The sequence below is a fragment of the Monodon monoceros genome, unplaced genomic scaffold (genome assembly GCF_005190385.1).
Source record: "Monodon monoceros isolate NGI ecotype Baffin Bay Population unplaced genomic scaffold, NGI_Narwhal_1 Super_Scaffold_18, whole genome shotgun sequence".
Taxonomy (NCBI): domain Eukaryota; kingdom Metazoa; phylum Chordata; class Mammalia; order Artiodactyla; family Monodontidae; genus Monodon; species Monodon monoceros.
Window position 1 is genome coordinate 38,661,074 of NW_021703774.1, and position 16,616 is coordinate 38,677,689.

At 44.6% G+C, this 16,616-nt stretch overlaps 1 protein-coding gene across 6 annotated transcripts in view; it reads right to left on the bottom strand.

Moving 5' to 3' along the window:
- LPGAT1 (lysophosphatidylglycerol acyltransferase 1) overlaps positions 1-16,616 on the bottom strand; it is a 106,585-nt gene that overhangs the window by 63,123 nt on the left and 26,846 nt on the right. The window contains exons 1-2 of one of the 6 annotated variants that reach the window (XM_029227210.1): positions 10,107-10,233; positions 616-807 (exon numbers count right to left, since the gene is read on the bottom strand). The exons of 2 other annotated variants lie outside the window; for them this stretch is intronic. In XM_029227210.1, the coding sequence (XP_029083043.1) occupies positions 616-738 (123 nt within the window). In that variant the 5' untranslated portion in view covers positions 739-807; positions 10,107-10,233. Of the gene's footprint in view, positions 1-615; positions 808-1,070; positions 1,275-10,106; positions 10,234-16,616 lie in introns of those variants that run through there. 3 more of the 6 variants (XM_029227211.1, XM_029227213.1, XM_029227214.1) reach the window with 3 other exon arrangements.

Genomic DNA, 16,616 nt, shown 5'->3' on the forward strand with positions numbered 1-16,616 from the left:
ACCAACTAATCTGTGGCCGGCCCGCACCGCGTCTGACTGCAGTCTTCTGTTGGACTTTAACGAAGAAAAATAGACCCACTTGCTTCACACACGCTCAGTTATCTCCAAACTGACGATACGAGTGAAAAGACGACTAAAACGGGGACCTCTAGATCAAATCTCCCAGACACTGCGACCTCGGTACCCTCACCACGACCCTTCCTGCACTGATTCATTCCTTTAAAAGGTCTCTCGCGTTAGCAAAAAGAGTTAAGTTGAAATTGTTCATTTGCGGCAAATCGGGTTTTGTGTTCCTTTTTTTTTTTTTTTTTTACAGAAAAAAAGGGGGGCGGTAGAAAAGAAGGCAAAAGGGTGAGAGGAAGAAAGTGGGCGATAATAAGGAAAAAAGGATTAAGGACAGGAGTAGGGGGAGGGGAGCAATAGCAGAAGGAGGTGGAGGCAAAGGGCCAGGGATGAGGAGCACCGTCCCCGACCAGAGGGCAGGGAAACCAGGGATGATGAAAGAAGCAGGGAAGAGGAGGCGACGGCAGAGCTCAGGGGGCGGGTGGGGCCCGCCGCGGTTTCCGCGATGTGGAAGCGTTAGGGCGGCGGTCTCGGCCCGCGCGCCAGGCTCACCTCGGCGGGCGCGGGCGGCGAGCGGTGGAGCGCGGGAGCCGGTGGGGCCGGGGGTCGGCGGCCCGGGACGCGGTGCTGCGCGGCGGCGGCGGCGGGTGTCCCCGGCCGAGAAGTCGCGGTCATGGACCCGGCAGCGGCGGCCGAGGCGCGGCGCGAGCGGGCGCGCGGACGCCCTACTCCCCTCGCGGCTGCCTGCGGACAGAGGGACGGCGGGGACTCAGAGGCCAGACCTGTCACCGGGGCGGGTCCCGGGGAGGCGGGCGGATGCCCAGCACCCCCGCCTCCTTCTTGGGGCCTACCGGGCTCTCGTCCCTCATGCCGCTGCCGCCGCCGCCGCCGCCGCCGCCTCCTCCCCGGGCCACGCGACTACGACACCCCCTCCCCGGCCCCCCAGCGCCTCCCCGGGCCCAGCCCGCCGCAGCCCCGGGGCCTGAGCCCACCGAGCCTGGGGTTACCTCGGGCTGGCCCGGCTCCGGCTGGGGCTACGGGAGCCAGAGGAGCCGGAAGAATGCATGGCAGGCGGAAGGAGGAGCGGCGGGGCCCGGCCCCGCTCCGGCTGCGGCGCGCCCCGCGTCCCGTCCACGGCGGTGCCGAGACTCGATCCCCAGGGCCCAGCCGCGTTCGCCGGGGCTGACGGGGAGGGGCGGCGGGGAGGAAGCGGCGGGAGTCGGGACTGCTGCAGAGCCGCCCCCAGAGCGCCCTCTAATGAAGGCGCGGCCGCCGTCGTCCGCCTGCTCAACCCGCCGCCTGCGCTGCCGGCGCCGCCGGTGCCAGGGATCCCGCCGTCCGCGGATCGAGGCCCTTGGGGCTGCCTGGCCCCTAGGCCGGGACTTGGCTCAGCCCGGGACCGAGGAAGAGGGCCACTCGGAAAGATCTAGGAATGAGCACCAATCCTTACACCACACGAGTGATTTGGTCCAAATTGAGAGCCACTTTTTAGCCAAAAAAGCCGTTTTTCATTGTTAAGGCTTTCTCTCCTGACAAACGCGATCGCTGCCCAAACTGGAAAGCTGTCTCCTTGAAGACTGAATGTCCTCTTTTCTTTCCTAATGAAACCCAGTTGATCTCATGGCTTTTCTTCTGAATCTCCCCAGAGTATTAAGGTCTAGAGTTTAAAATCAATTCATGTTAAGTGCCAGAACTCTTGTTCCTGGAAAGCACCTGGAAGCACATTAATGACAATTATGATGCCCCATCCATCCTCTCGCGCCATCCGCCCCCAAAAGAATCCAGTGGGAATGAGCGGTCCACACAGAGACACTGAAATTTAGTTAGTCAAGGAGGGAAAAGCACGTAGGCAGTGACAGTCATTGAGTAAGTGCTCAAAATTTTGTGGCCATAAGTACCCCGGACAGGCCTGGTTATTCCCGAGGTACTGTAGCTGCATTCTGTTTCAAAGGTTGGACCACCACAAGAAAAATAGAGAAATAGCCCAATGGCCTGCCCATCTGAACATTCTCATATGGCCTACCTAAATTTCAGTATTAAAAAAAAAAAAAAACGTATAAAATCTTGTTATATCCCTTAAATGGGGGTAGAGGGTGCGCATTTTTTTGTGTTCCTAGTGAACTGCCATGTTTAAATCAGAATGCCACTTATTCCGCCTATAAAATGTTTATCACTGTGTTTGTTTTGGACTCTCAACGACTTCTCTCTCTTTCTCTCTCTCTCTCTCAACCCTTAACTTCAGCTCCTCTTTGGCTCACAGATGAAGAAAAGAAAACTCGCCTTACGAACATGTGAAAGAATATATTCTATTTCTATTCCCTTGGGTGATGAGGAAATATGAACGCACAGAGCCTGGCTGAAATAATTTATTAGATTTCTTTCCATTTATTATTCATTTGTTTTTATTTATATATGTTGCTATCTATTTCACCAATATTATATTCTAACTGTACAGGGCATAAAAAGGCACAGACCTAAATATGACCTTTCTATTCCTTGTATTTCCTCTGAGAATTTAGGTGCCAGGCAATAGAATCTTTAAATAAATCTCATGAGAGAAATAATATATGTACTGTAGATTATTGTTTAAAATATATCATTATACTCTTAAGTGGGTAAGACAGGTAAGGCATATATTCTTCCAAGAATCAAGAATAAACTCCCCTAAGATTCCATTAGGTCCATCCCATTCAGCATTCCTCACATACTGGCAAACACTGGCTGACACCTGGAGAGAGATAACCTATGTGATCTGTACCCGGTTCCTGGATCACAGAACATCTGCCAGAGCTTCAGATACTCCAGCACTTGCTGAGATGTAATTAGTACCAATCAGTGATGCCCAGAAAAGGGCCAGAGGTTGGGCAAGACCTTGCACAGTGCGTGTCAAACTTCAGCATGCAAAACATCACTTGTGGTGCCTACAAAAAAGATTCTTGGACCTCATACCAGAAAATTTTAATACTCTAGGTCCAGAGGGGCCTGAGAACATGCTTTTTAAAAAGTGTCATAGGTGGTTCTGATGCAGGTAGGGTATACAGACCATGCTTTAAGAAACTCTGACCTAGAGGTATCCTGAGATAATCACAACCTTTTCTTGATCCTTCATGATTTTAAATCATCTAATCATATCTGTTCTCATCTGTATTAGTTTGCTAGGGCTGCCATAATAAAATACCACAGACTGGGTGGCTTAAACAACAGAAATTTATTTTCTCACGGTTCTGGAGGCTGGAAGTCCAAGATGAAGGTGTTGGCAGGGTTTGTTTCTTCTAAGGCCTCTTGCCTTGGCTTGTGGAGGACCGTCTTCTCCTTGTGACTTCGCATAGTCATCTGTCTGTGCATGCAGGTGTCTGGTGTCTGTCTCTGTGTCCCAATCTCTTCTTATAAGGACAACAGTCCTTATGCCAGTCACACTGATTAGCACCCACCCTAGTGACCCCATTTAATTTAATTACCTCTTTAAAGGCCCTATCTCCAAATATAGCCACATTCTGAGGTACTGAGGGTTATGGTTTTAGTATATGAATTTTAGGGGGACACAATTCAACCATAACATCATCCTTCTACTGTTTACACTGCAGAATTCTGCCATTTCAGTGGCTTTTTATGGGAGAGATGTGGAAACCCTAATCTTGAATCTTTCAGCTAGTCCACTCTTGACTGGCTCCAACTTCATTAGACTTATCTTCAAGCTAAGCACATCGTGTTTCAGGTGTAGGTATGTCCTGTTTCATTGCCCAGGATGAATGAGAGGGCTTATCTTTTTAACTTTCTTGACCACAGCAGCGTGTTCAGTTTCCAGACAATTCAGTGCCTACCATGGATAAGGAACTGCATTTGGTCTAGCTTCTTCAGGGAACAATTGTTCAGGGAACAATTTCAGATGACGCTTATATTTATTTCTTGTATTTCAGAGTTCATTTAAGATATATGTTTTGTATTCTTTTACCTTACATATAATACCTCCCTCTTGCCTGTATGGTTTTTTTGCCCCGCCAGCTTTCAATTTACTGAGACAGCCTCCTGAGATTTTTCTGTTGCTTATTTTCACAATACCACAGGCAGACAGATGCATATGTGCTCTGAACGACTGTAACAAGAAGGTTGGGATGGCCAGTTGTTCAGGGTAGAAGATCTCTAGAAAGCAAGGGCCTTCTTCAATGACTAACTAGCCTCCAGTCCCCTATCCAACTACCTTAGAGCCAGGTTTATCAAAACACAAACATAAGTTAAGAATTTTGCCATCTTCCTATAGTATAGCCCAATAAGGGAAGAAGGAAAACAAGGAGACCCCACCCTATAGCCACAAGACTTATAGTTTCAGTTTCAAAAGCCCACATTTGAATCACAAGAGGATGGTCCTTTGAAAGAGAAATATGACTTCTCGCATTTCCAAGAGTCTCCAGACATTTTAAAACAATCTAACCACAACACCTGAGAAGGTTTAATTCCACCCATCTGGTCCACATACATCCAACAAATTAGGTTATAACCAGGGAGGAGCTCCCTTGGGCAGAAGAATCCTCCTGGGCTCTCTCTTTTTCCTGGTGGCAATTATAAAAACATTTCACCTACCTTTACCGGGTTCTGCACTAAAGCGCCAATGAAATATTTCCTCATATTTCTTCAGGGGAAACCCAACCAGCAGTTTTATAAACATGCAATGACTTGATACCGGCCTCCCACATCACTAGAAACAGTTGCAACCTAGAAATTAGCACCCAAGACAGTCATGCATTCTGACTGTTGTCAGCTTTAACTTCAAACAAAAAGGGAGATATATATATACCTAAATATATATAAATATATGAAATATATAATATATAGTTTTCTTCTATATTAGTATCCATAATCATTTTACACAAAATATGTTAGGACTTATAACCTTAAAATTTTTTAGACAAGACTTGACTACAGTTTTATTTAAGCCATTTCAGCAACTCTTGTTATTAACAAGGTTGACCCTAAACAGTTTTGTGAAGTAAACAATTCTCTTTTCTTCTCTATGTCCCTCTCCTCTTCGACTAATTTCCCTTTTCCCCTCTTGATACTGAAATGGTACCTAGTTTCCAAGGGGCACTGAAGACCCCACCTAAGACCTCCACCCCCAACAGACAACACTCTTTAAGCTAGAACCTTCTTTCTCACCTATCCAACATTGCATTTCCTTAGTTCAGCCCAGCCTTTCCTGCCTAGTGTGGTAAACTAATCCCTGCTGAGTTGCTAATGGCTAAAACCCACAGTAAATACTTCCTGAAGTATTAACATTTTATAAAGGACTTCCTTAAAAGCATTCCTGTCGGTAGATTCCCAGGTACTGTAGTGGAGAAGTATTCTTGTAAGATATTTTGGAGAGGCTATTTCAGCAAGTTCCTTCGCTGACAGAACCTACGAAATCATGTAGTACCCCTAAGAATAAGACAAATTCAGATTTAAAATTGTCTTTTCCTAACATAATAACTAAAATAATGACATGTTGTTGATGATTATGTTAAAATAGTAATAATAGCTGACACTTATTGATCACTTTCAACACTGCAGGCCCTGTTCTCAGTGCTTGCTTTCCATGCATCAACTCATTCATTCTTCACAAAGACCTTATAAGGACCTACATTTTACTGGTGTAAAGATTAAGTGATCTGCCCCAGGTCACTCAGCCAGCAAGTGGCAGGGCTGCGACTGGATTCCCAGTTCTCAGGCTCCAGAGCCCATTCTCCTGACCACAAACTACAGTGCCTCTCTAGGAGAGGCTGGTAGAAAAGCCACTCTCCACCAAAAGGGTGAGAGAAAGAGAGATTGAGAGGAAGTTTCAGAGGATGCTACTCTTCTCCAGCCTCATCTCTTATCACTCCCTTCTCACACCGTCTTGAAAGGATGCACTGTGCAACTTCACACATACAAGCTCATGCATTTTTTTGTTCATGCTTTTCCCTTCTCTGTGCTTTTTTTTGGGGGGGTGGTACTGCACTACACAGTTTGTGGGACCTTAGTTCCCCGACCAGGTATCAAACCAAGGTTCCCGGCAGTGGAAGCGTGGAATCCTAACTAGTGGAAGCATGGAATTCCCCACCAGGGAATTTCTCCTCTCTGTGTCTTTTTGATTCTACTCATCTTCGTGGTCCAGCTAAGATATCAAAGGATCCATACCCCCAGCCCCACCCCCAGAATTCATTCTTCCTCTGTGTGCATTCTTATATCCCAATGCTTACCATACTGTAACAGGCTTGGATGTTTTACATTTCAGGTTCTCTGCTAAAATTAGAGGTTCCATATCACCTGTCTTTCTTATTTTTTTCCAATGTCTAGCTTAGTGCCTTATATTTGGTAGGAAAAAAAACTGAATTCAATGTTTACTTAATTTATTCAGACTAAATCATTTCATTTTTTTAAGTTGACAGTAGGATACCTTGAATGGTGACATCATCACCATCATTATCCAAACCATGGCCAGAAGCAATAAATGTTGCTAATACTTCATCTTAAGATGTATTTCAACCTTTTAAAAATGATTGTTTCGGACTTCCCTGGTAGCGCAGTGGTTAAGAATCCATCTGCCAATGCGGAGGACACGGGTTCGAGCCCTGGTCCGGGAAGATCCCACATGCCGAGGAGCAACAAAGCCCATGCGCCACAACTACCGAGCCTGCGCTCTAGAGCCCGCGAGTCACAGCTACTGAAGCTCACACACCTAGAGGCCGAGCTCCGCAACAAGAGAAGCCACCGCAATGAGAAGCCCGCGCACCACAACAAAGAGCAGCCCCTGCTCTCTGCAGCTAGAGAAAGCCCGGACACAGCAACGCAGAGCCAATGCAGCCACAAAAAAAAAAAAAAAGATTGTTTCAGTGGCTAGAAGCACCTCAGCTAAATCACTAATTGTACAAAATAATATTACCCCTTTTATTATTAAAATATCTTCCTTCCTCATTCTCAAGCTATCATCTACTCCCAATCCATCCTAGATGATGTGGTTGTAGTATTTGGCTTAAAGTACCATTTTTAACATTTTATTTTCCTGCTCAAGTTTTGACATTGCTTTTACACGTCCTAGCAAATCAAGTGTGACTCTCCCTGTCTGGTTTACTTCAGGACCTCAACACCAGATTCCTCACTCATTATCCTAAAGTTTATCAACCAACGGGCCATGCACGCTGCTGTGTCTCAGTGAGGTTCCCAAGGCAGAGCTTGGCACTCTAGGGTACAAACTGGTGGCCTCCATTTACCCCAACCTATTTTCACCATTGTCAAGGACTGCCGTGAAATGAAAGGCTGGGAAACATTGTCAAATTCTACTTCAGTTCTCATTTACTTCCTAACCAGCCTTCTCTACTTTTTTTTTTTGCGGTATGTGGGCCTCTCACTGTTGTGGCCTCTCCCGTGTGCTCCAGATGCGCAGGCTCAGCGGCCATGGCTCACGGGCCCAGCCGCTCCGCGGCATGTGGGATCTTCCTGGACCGGGGCACGAACCCATGTCCCCTGCAACGGCAGGAGGACTCTCAACCACTGCACCACCAGGGAAGCCCAGCCTTCTCTACTTTTAAACAAACACATTCCGTAGCTTTGCTTTGGCTATTCCCCTACCTGGAAAGCCATCCTTCTTTCTCTCTGACCATCTTTTAACAACCACGGGAAGGCTGTTTTCTTGTCCAGGACTCCAGAGTCCCTTCTCTGAATAACTACTGCATTTATATAGAGAGCACCCCACAGTTTTGACTTAATTCTTTGCTCTCACACATCCCTTCTGCATGCTTGTTGCAGTGGATGGCACAATTACCTGCCTGATTCTGAGCCTGCAGTACAGGGAGGTCTCGGCATATAAACTGTACAGATTGAGAAGTTCCAGGTGCATAATTTCACATTACCCCACTCAGACTGCAAACAAGTTCCAGCCCCTCCTTCTCACTTCTTTCTCTGATGGTCCTTCAGTAGCTTGATCCTTTCAATCATTCTGTCCTTCCACAGTCCATCCTCCAGTTTAAAGCCAAATCTACTTTCTTCAGCCTCTCTAGACCCTCAGAAAAGTTAGGTCTTTTCAGGGTCCTGGATTCTGCTTACCTTCCAGACAAAACCGCTCTCCTTACAGCTAACCTGAATTCCACCTTGGCAATTTCCCTGGACTGTGTCCACAGAATTTCCCAGCACTGACTTCCTTCTGGAAAGAGTACCCTATCTGCTTTGTACTAGCTTCTTCTCCCTTTCCTCTGACCTCATATTTATCCTCAGGAGATCCCATGGAGTCACATGTCTGAAGCTTTCTTTCACAATTCCAAGTCCTACCATTGACAACGGACTCCTAACTTGTCTGGAAGCTTTTAACTCATAAGTATCCTATGTTTATGGGTTTTCCCACAAATTAAAAAAAAAAAAGAAAAAACAACACTTTGTTCTGGCATTGGGGTGGTGAAATTTAGTGATATTTGTTAAGGAAGAGGAATTCCCCTGTGGAAGAGGAACACAGGATAATTTCACTTATGAACAGAGGAAAGAAGGTATGGGGAAGTTACATGGCTTGTTCATCCCAGAGAGCACCAGAAACAGCTGCTGTGGTCTTAAGGCGACCAACTCCTGATTTACCTAGGACTTTCATCATTTTAGCTCTCAAAGTCCCACAGCTCAGGAAACTACTCAGTCCTGGCCAATGGTTGGTGACCCTCTATGGTGTCCTGGGTCCCCATGCAGTCCCTTAGCCAGGTTACAGAGGTCCAGCTTCCCTGCCCAGCCTACCTTTTCTCTGCTACACCTGCTCTCTGACAATTTGATGCATCAGAAGTTAACAAGCCATTCAGGTCTGATACTGTGTTTAATGTTTCCTCTAAAGCGTTATTACTTGTCCTTATCTGGGTTAAATTTCCCCTCTTATTCAAGTCTTCAGCAGTGCAGCTTGGCTCTTTCCGAAGTTCTCATCAGCTTAAATCATAAGGGGTTTGAGCAGATATTTTCACCCTGCTCCTTTTCAAACTGTGTGTTTAAGATTGATTTGTCACCTTGGGGACTGAGCCTGTTGGCTGAGACTGTTGTAATGAAAATCATGCCACCTTGCATTTTCCCAGTGCCTTGCAGTCAACAAAGTGCACGCGCTCTCTCTCTCTCTGTCTCTCTCTCTCTCTCTCTCTCTCTCACACACACACACACACACCCCTTGCTTCGTGTTACCAATAACCCCCTGAGGTAGGCAGGTACTTAGTGTTTGAAAGAAGTAAATAGGGTAAGGAAATAATTTCTTTACAAGTGGTTTTCTCTTGAAATGTCTTTAAGAAACAGTTTATAAAACATGCTTTCAAATCCTTTGTGTCTCTTAACTTCTGTCTTCAAAGCATAAAGATCTAAATTATTAAGAATCAGCTACTGGCAGCCACACAGCCTGGAGAAACCCCAGAGTAGGGCTGGGGGGATCCCAGCTCCTCCCTCCCAGCACAGCCAGCCGCAGGCCCTGGAGCGAGGGTTCCACCCTCCATCATCCCAAAACCTGGCAGGCCCTGCCTCTCTACTTCCTCTCACCTAGAACATTATTTCTATGGGGAAATGCAAACCCACATGCTCTTGAAAGAGAACCTGATTGTAAATTGGGAACCGTCGACAAAGAATCCCTCATCTCTTGGTTTCCTATTATGAGGTCTTCTCAGCACAAGCTCCTGTTTTAAGTACTGTGAATTAAATAAGGCTATCGGCAAAAGAGTGAGGCTAAAATGCTGCCTCTTCAAGTGTTAGGGGGAACACTGACCGAAACCACCCACCCTGGCCAGGCAAAGACAGTAACAATTTGCACGAATTATTTTACGACAGGAGATCCTGGTAAGGAACACGGTGCTAACAAGCCACCACCAACCAGAAGAATACGGGAAAGGTCAAAAGGAGAGAGGAGACGCCAGTCCACGTGTCCTACCAACCTCCCAGAATCTTCCTGGCTGGAATCCATCTTGGCTGAGTGGTTGCACGCGCCGCCAGGAAGGACCCTGAGTCAGAATGGCTGGCCAGAGACAACCCGGAAATTAATCCCATCACCGTAAAACCCGACACTGCGAGCCACGTGAACCCACCCTTACCCTCCTGCTCTCCGCCTGGGCGCCTTTTCCCGATAGTCTCTTGCTTTGTCAGTAAGTGTGTCTCCTCGCACAATTCATTTCCAAGTGTTAGACAAGAGCCCACTCTCAGGCCCTGGAAGGGGTCCTCCTTCCTGCAACAAAAGGATGGGATTTTTAAAGTTTGGAGCCACTCAACTTATAGTAATTCTATAGTTTAAGTTCTTACATGAGGTTTTGGTAAACCTTCAGCAACTCCACGTCATGTTGAATTGAATGACATTCTTCTGAAAATGTACCTACTCTATTTCAATGTTTTTAAATATGCCTAATCATGAGAAACATCTGCAGTTCTTTTTAATTTGAGACTTTAGTGTATATAATCATCTCCTGGAGAGCTTGTTAAAATGTGGATCCCTGGGCCTCATCCCAAAGATTCTGATTCAGTCTGTCTGGGGTGGGGTCTGGGGATCTTCAGCATTAAAAAGCATCTTCACGTGATCTGAGGCAGGTGCTCTGAAGGTCCCTATAAACCTTGCTATTTACTGTGTGGGCTGCCAACATCGGTGTCACCTGGGATGGATTAGAAATGCAAAATCTCAGGCTCTGCCCTGATCTTCTGAATCAGAATCTGCATTTTAATAAGATTCCCAGGTGGTTTGTGTGTACATAACATTTGATAAGCAGTGCACTACAATACAACGAACAACATCACATCACCTCAAAACTTGAAACCGGGTGAGAGCTATCAGTGGATAACCTGGAGCAAGCCTTCTTCCATGGGGGCCTTTAATGTGTACTCAACAAATATTCATTAGATGAATATATTTTCATGGAATAGGTACCATGGAAGTTTCATTGTGTAGACTAACTTGCAATCATGAATGAACCAGAGGTCTAGATAAGTGTTTGAGTATATAAACAAGACTTTTTTAATGTATTAATCAACAAGTATTTACTTATTAGGTGTTTTCCATGTGCCCAGAATTTTGCTTCTCCCATTCTATTTGGGGGAAAGAAAGATAATATAGAAAAGACTTATAGAAGATAATGAAATGCCTCGACGCTATGTGGACATTTGATGTTTGCAATTGGAGTTCTAACAAGGGGAAAGTATACTGACTGGAAGAGTCAGTGGAACCTCCATGGAGGAGGAGGTGAGCGGGTGGGTAAAGTATGGGAGGTGTTATGGAAGCAGACAGGAGGCCTTCCCAAGAAGGAAAGAGAGCAAGGAGAGTAAAACTTAAAATGAGCTTGATTTGTCTGGGAGACAGAGAAGTGAACTGCCCTATTACGGCAAAGGTTTTAGGGGAGTGAAGGATGGAAAACAAGAAGGTTATGTAGGAGGAAACTAAATTGTAGATGGTTTGAAAATCAGAAGTAGAATGTGCTATAGCATGTGTTTGGACAATGCTGGCTATTTCCCCCAATCCATTTTTTTCTTTCTACTTTACAAGAAGTTTTTTTTTAATTGTAGTATAGTTGACTCAGGGGATTCTTTTTTTAAGTTGGGCTCATAGCCAGCCAAGACGTAGACTACATTTCCCAGCCTCCTTTACAGGGCAGTGTGATCATATGACTATCTTTTGTCCAATGAGATATAAACAGAAGTGTTTATATCAGCTGTGACTTCTCTAAAGTACCTTTAAAGGATGGGGGCACATCCTTTTTTACATCTTCCACTTTCCTGTTAACTAAATAGGGATGAGGGTAACTAGAGCTCAAGTAACAATTTTGGACCAGAAGCTGGAAGTCACAGGCTAACATGAGCAAACAGTGACATAGGAGGAGTCTGGGTCCCTGGTGATCAGGCCATTCTAACCCCAGACTGCTTTCCTCTGGTCTCTTTAACATGAGAAAGATGTAATTTTATATCTTCCTTAAGTCACTAATATTATACTTTGACTTTTCTGTCATGCACAGCCAAACCTAACTCGAATTCATAAAACATGTAATTGAAAGCCAAAAATGCAAGTGTTTATGCATCAGGCACCATCCTGGTTCCAGGTCCCCAGCCCTATGACCCTAATAGATTAGTTACCTAATCTAAGCCTTTGTCTTCTCATATGTGAAGTAGGGAGAACATTCCTCAAGGGTGGTTATGAGGAGCAAATTAGATTATATAAAGTATCTAGCACAGTGCTGGTGTACAGCACGCTCTTAATAAATATACTCTTTCTAATTATATACAGGGACATAGCAACAGACCAATATGGGACACAGTGGCTGTGAAAAGTCAGAGGGTATCTACATCTAGAAGATAAGTTTGGCGGTAGTGGACTTCGTGGTTTAAAAGGTGAATAGACTACAAGCAGGCAAATGCTTCAGAAAGTCTTCAGGCTAGCCTGTGGCATTAGCATTGGAACAGGAGCGGATACTTACTGAGCCCTTTTTCTGTCCCAGGCACATTCTAGGAGTTAAAGCTACAATGACAAACAAAAACACACATGTTCTTACACTCACAGTGTCTACAGCCTGGTATGGGAGTCAGACATTAAACTACTAATGAGTAATGATATGACCGTGGTAGGTGCTGAAAAGGAAAGAAACAAAATGTTCTGAGACCTTGTGTTAGAGGCGAGTAACAGAGTGAGGTAGGATTCAGCTGAGATGTGAAGGATGAACCTGAGTTAACTAAGTGAAAGGAGGCAGAAAGTACATCCCCAGCAGGGAAATGAAAGGCAACGGCCCTGAGATGGAAAGGAGCAGCATAAGTTCTCATGAATAAGATAAAGCCAGTGTACCTGAAGTGGTGAGCCCACAGGGGAGCCTAGTATGAGACGAGCTGGAGAGGAAGGCAAGAGACAGGTCCTATAGGGCCTTGTAGACCATCATAAAGGGTTCTGTCCCAAGGATGATTGGCTGCTGGCAGGTTTTGAGCAGAATCCTAGGACGGCAAACCATCCCGGTTTGCCTGGGACTGAGGGATATGAGACTTCAGTGCTAAAACTGGGACAGTTCTGGGCTAACCAAGAGGTTGGTCACCTTAGTGATCTAATTTTTCCTAAAGATTACAGTCTGGCTGCCATATGGAAAACCAAGTATAGGAGGACAGGAATGGAATTAATAAGAGCAGTTAGATTGTTGGAGTATCCAGGCAAAAGAAGACAGTAGCTTGGGCTGGGGTGGTGGCAGTGAAGTTGAGGGGAAGAGGATGGATTTGAGAGAAATTTAGGACGTAAAATTGGCAGGACATGGTGAGAGGTTGGAAATGCTATTTCCAAGACCACATGGATTAACTCAAGACCACATGGATTAACTCAAGTTATTTCACTTTCAAAAGTGAAATCTGGACTGCAAATCCCACATAGGAGCTCCTCTGATTATATTCTTCTAAGCACTGAAATACTAGGGTAGACCCAAAAGGACATCACCTTAGCCGAAGTACAAACTATCTAGTCTAAGCCTTGGTTTCAAGAATCAAAGGCTATAAAGAAAACATTATGGCTCCTTAACTTGCTGCCTTTAGGCAAGGGCCATTTAAATCACCTTAGATCAATGTGTTCCCCAAGGAAAACAATCTTTTTTATAGCCTAACAGCTACACCTAACCCCAAAATGAAGCCAGGAACTCTTTCACCTCCTCTAAAGTACTTTTCCTCCTACTAGAAAGTGGTCCAATAGTTACCATGAGCTATTGATCTAGGTTTTATTTGTATGAGAACTTGTGGTCTGACAGTATTTCCAAGTAATCATTTGCTTCTCTTACTTCTTAACTGATATTTCTAAACTGATAACAGTTAAGGAAATTTTTTTAAGTTTTATTGGAACACAGCTCCCCTCCCCCATCTGATTACATTTTGTCTGTAGTTGCTTTCATCCTACAGTTGCAGAGTTCAGTAGTTGCTTTTGGGGTTTTGGGGGGGTTTTTTGCTTTTTATTTATTTATTTACTTACTTTTGGCCATGCCACCCAGCTTGTGGGATCTTAGTTCCCTGACCAGGGATCAAACCATGGTCCCCGCCATGGGAAGCTCAGAGTCCTAACCACTGGACCACCAGGGAATTGCCAGGAAATTATTATTTACTTATAAATGTCACTGTAGTTTTATGATCATTTTAACATTCTTTGCAAGATGTTCTACCTTTTTAGTAGCAATAGCAAACACTACATATAACTTTTTTTTTAACATCTTTATTGGAGTATAATTGCTTTACAATGGTATGTTAGTTTCTGCTGTATAACAAAGTGAATCAGCTATATGCATAGGTATATCCCCATATCCCCTCCCTCTTGCGTCTCCCTCCCACCCTCCCTATCTCACCCCTCTAGGTGGTCACAAAGCACCGAGCTGATCTCCCTGTGCTATGCAGCTGCTTCCCACTAGCCATCGATTTTACATTTGGTAGTGTATATATTTCAATGCTACTCTCTCACTTCGTCCCAGCTTACCCTTCCCCCTCCCCGTGTCCTCAAGTCCATTCTCTACGTCTGCATCTTTATTCCTGTCCTGCCACTAGGTTCATCAGAACAATTTTTTTTTAGATTCCATATATATGTGTTAGCATACGGTATTTGTTTTTCTCTTTCTGACTTATTTCACTCTGTATGACAGACTCTAGGTCCATCCACCTCACTACAAATAACTCAATTTCGTTTCTTTTTATGGCTGAGTAATATTCCATTGTATATATGTGCCACATCTTCTTTATCCATTCATCTGTTGATGAACACTTAGGTTGCTTCCATGTCCTGGCTGTTGTAAATAGAGCTGCAATGAACATTGTGGTACATGGCTCTTTTATGAATTATGGTTTTCTCAGGGTATATGCCCAGTAGTGGGATTGCTGGGTCATACGGTAGTTCTATTTTTAGTTTTTTAAGGAACCTCTGTACTGCTCTCCATAGTGGCTGTATCAATTTACATTCCCACCAACAGTGCAAGAGGGTTCCCTTTTCTCCACACCCTCTCTAGCATTTACTGTTTGTAGATTATTTGATGATGGCCATTCTGACCTGTGTGCGGTGATACCTCATTGTAGTTTTGATTTGCATTTCTCTAATGATTAGTGATGTTGAGCATCCTTTCATGTGTTTGTTGGCTATAACTTCTTAATTGCTGCCTCTTTTTTGCACCATAAAACTAATTGGTAGCTTAGGAAATGAAAGGTTAGGATTGTGAACCAAGCAAATAATGATGAAAAAAGCTTGATGTTATAGAATCAAAATTTATACTTAAACACAATTATGTTTTTTTCCCGTTTATATTTAATCTAAAGTTTCTAATAAACCTGCAGGAACTTCTTTGTTAGTGTTTTTTACACCTGTAAATTGTATAAATGTTTTCTTAGCAAAGTAATAAGTAGCATATCTTAATATTACTAAATTATACTCTATAGGAGCTCAATTATTTTACTTTGCAATAATTAGCACTTTTAACTTAAATTAATTTCATTATAAAAACACTAAAAATAGGGGCTTCCCTGGTGGCGCAGTGGTTGAGAGTCCGCCTGCCGACGCAGGGGACGCGGGTTCGTGCCCCGGTCCAGGAAGATCCCACATGCCGCACAGCGGCTGGGCCCGTGAGCCATGGCCGCTGAGCCTGTGTGTCCAGAGCCTGTGCTCTGCAATGGGAGAGGCCACAACAGTGAGAGGCCCGCGTACCGCAAAAACAACAACAACAACAAAAAAACCCACTAAAAACAATGTTAATGAAATAATTCTGAAAATCTTATGGCGGTGACCAGGATGAGTTTGGATGATTTGGGGGTCAAATATGTGTGTGGCAGGAGCAGGCATGTTTCTGTTTGCCTTTTAAAGGTAGCAATAAATCCAGCCTCCATACCTGAGGATAACTAATTCAGTCAAAACAGCTAAAAGGCTACCCCAACATCTAGGAGCTCTAAGGAAAACTGTTTGGGGATAGAGTAGCACCCACCCAGCCACAACCCACTGTCAGGGTCACCTTGGACCTCGTCACCACCCAGACTGCTTCAGTTATGAAACCTGAACCTCCGTATTCCAGCCTCTGGTCACAATCTCCTGTTCTTCGGCTTGATCTTCTCACTCGTGCTCCCCTAAAACTCCCCAGTCTTTCCTTTTCTCCCTCTCCATCTCTCTCCACTAGGCTTCTCTTACCTCGCTTTTCACTTTAATTGCTCTCATCATTCCCCTCAACTTGCCCTTCCCATAGTCTTCAAATTACACCTGCCCTGCAAAACCTGGGATGGTTCCTGAGTCCATTTTTTGGTCATACTCCTATGGGGGCTGTTGGGTTCAGCTGAAAAAAAATCACACAGCTCTGAACGGAAGGGTGGTATTAACACGCTATGGATTCCAGACTCAACCAGGTGTCCTGAGCCACTTGGAAATCCTTTCATATATCCCTGATCAGCTTCCCATCCCATTCGTTTTGTTTCAAATACAGTCTCCTCTTTACTTTAAATTTCTGATCTGCATTCTCTCCCCTCAGACTCATTGGAAGGCCTCATCAGCTGGAAACCTATCTGCAGCTACCTTTATGTGCTGTTGATCATCTAGAGAAGTTTTAATTTATGTTTCTTAGACACATTAAATAAAAGAGTTACTAGGAATT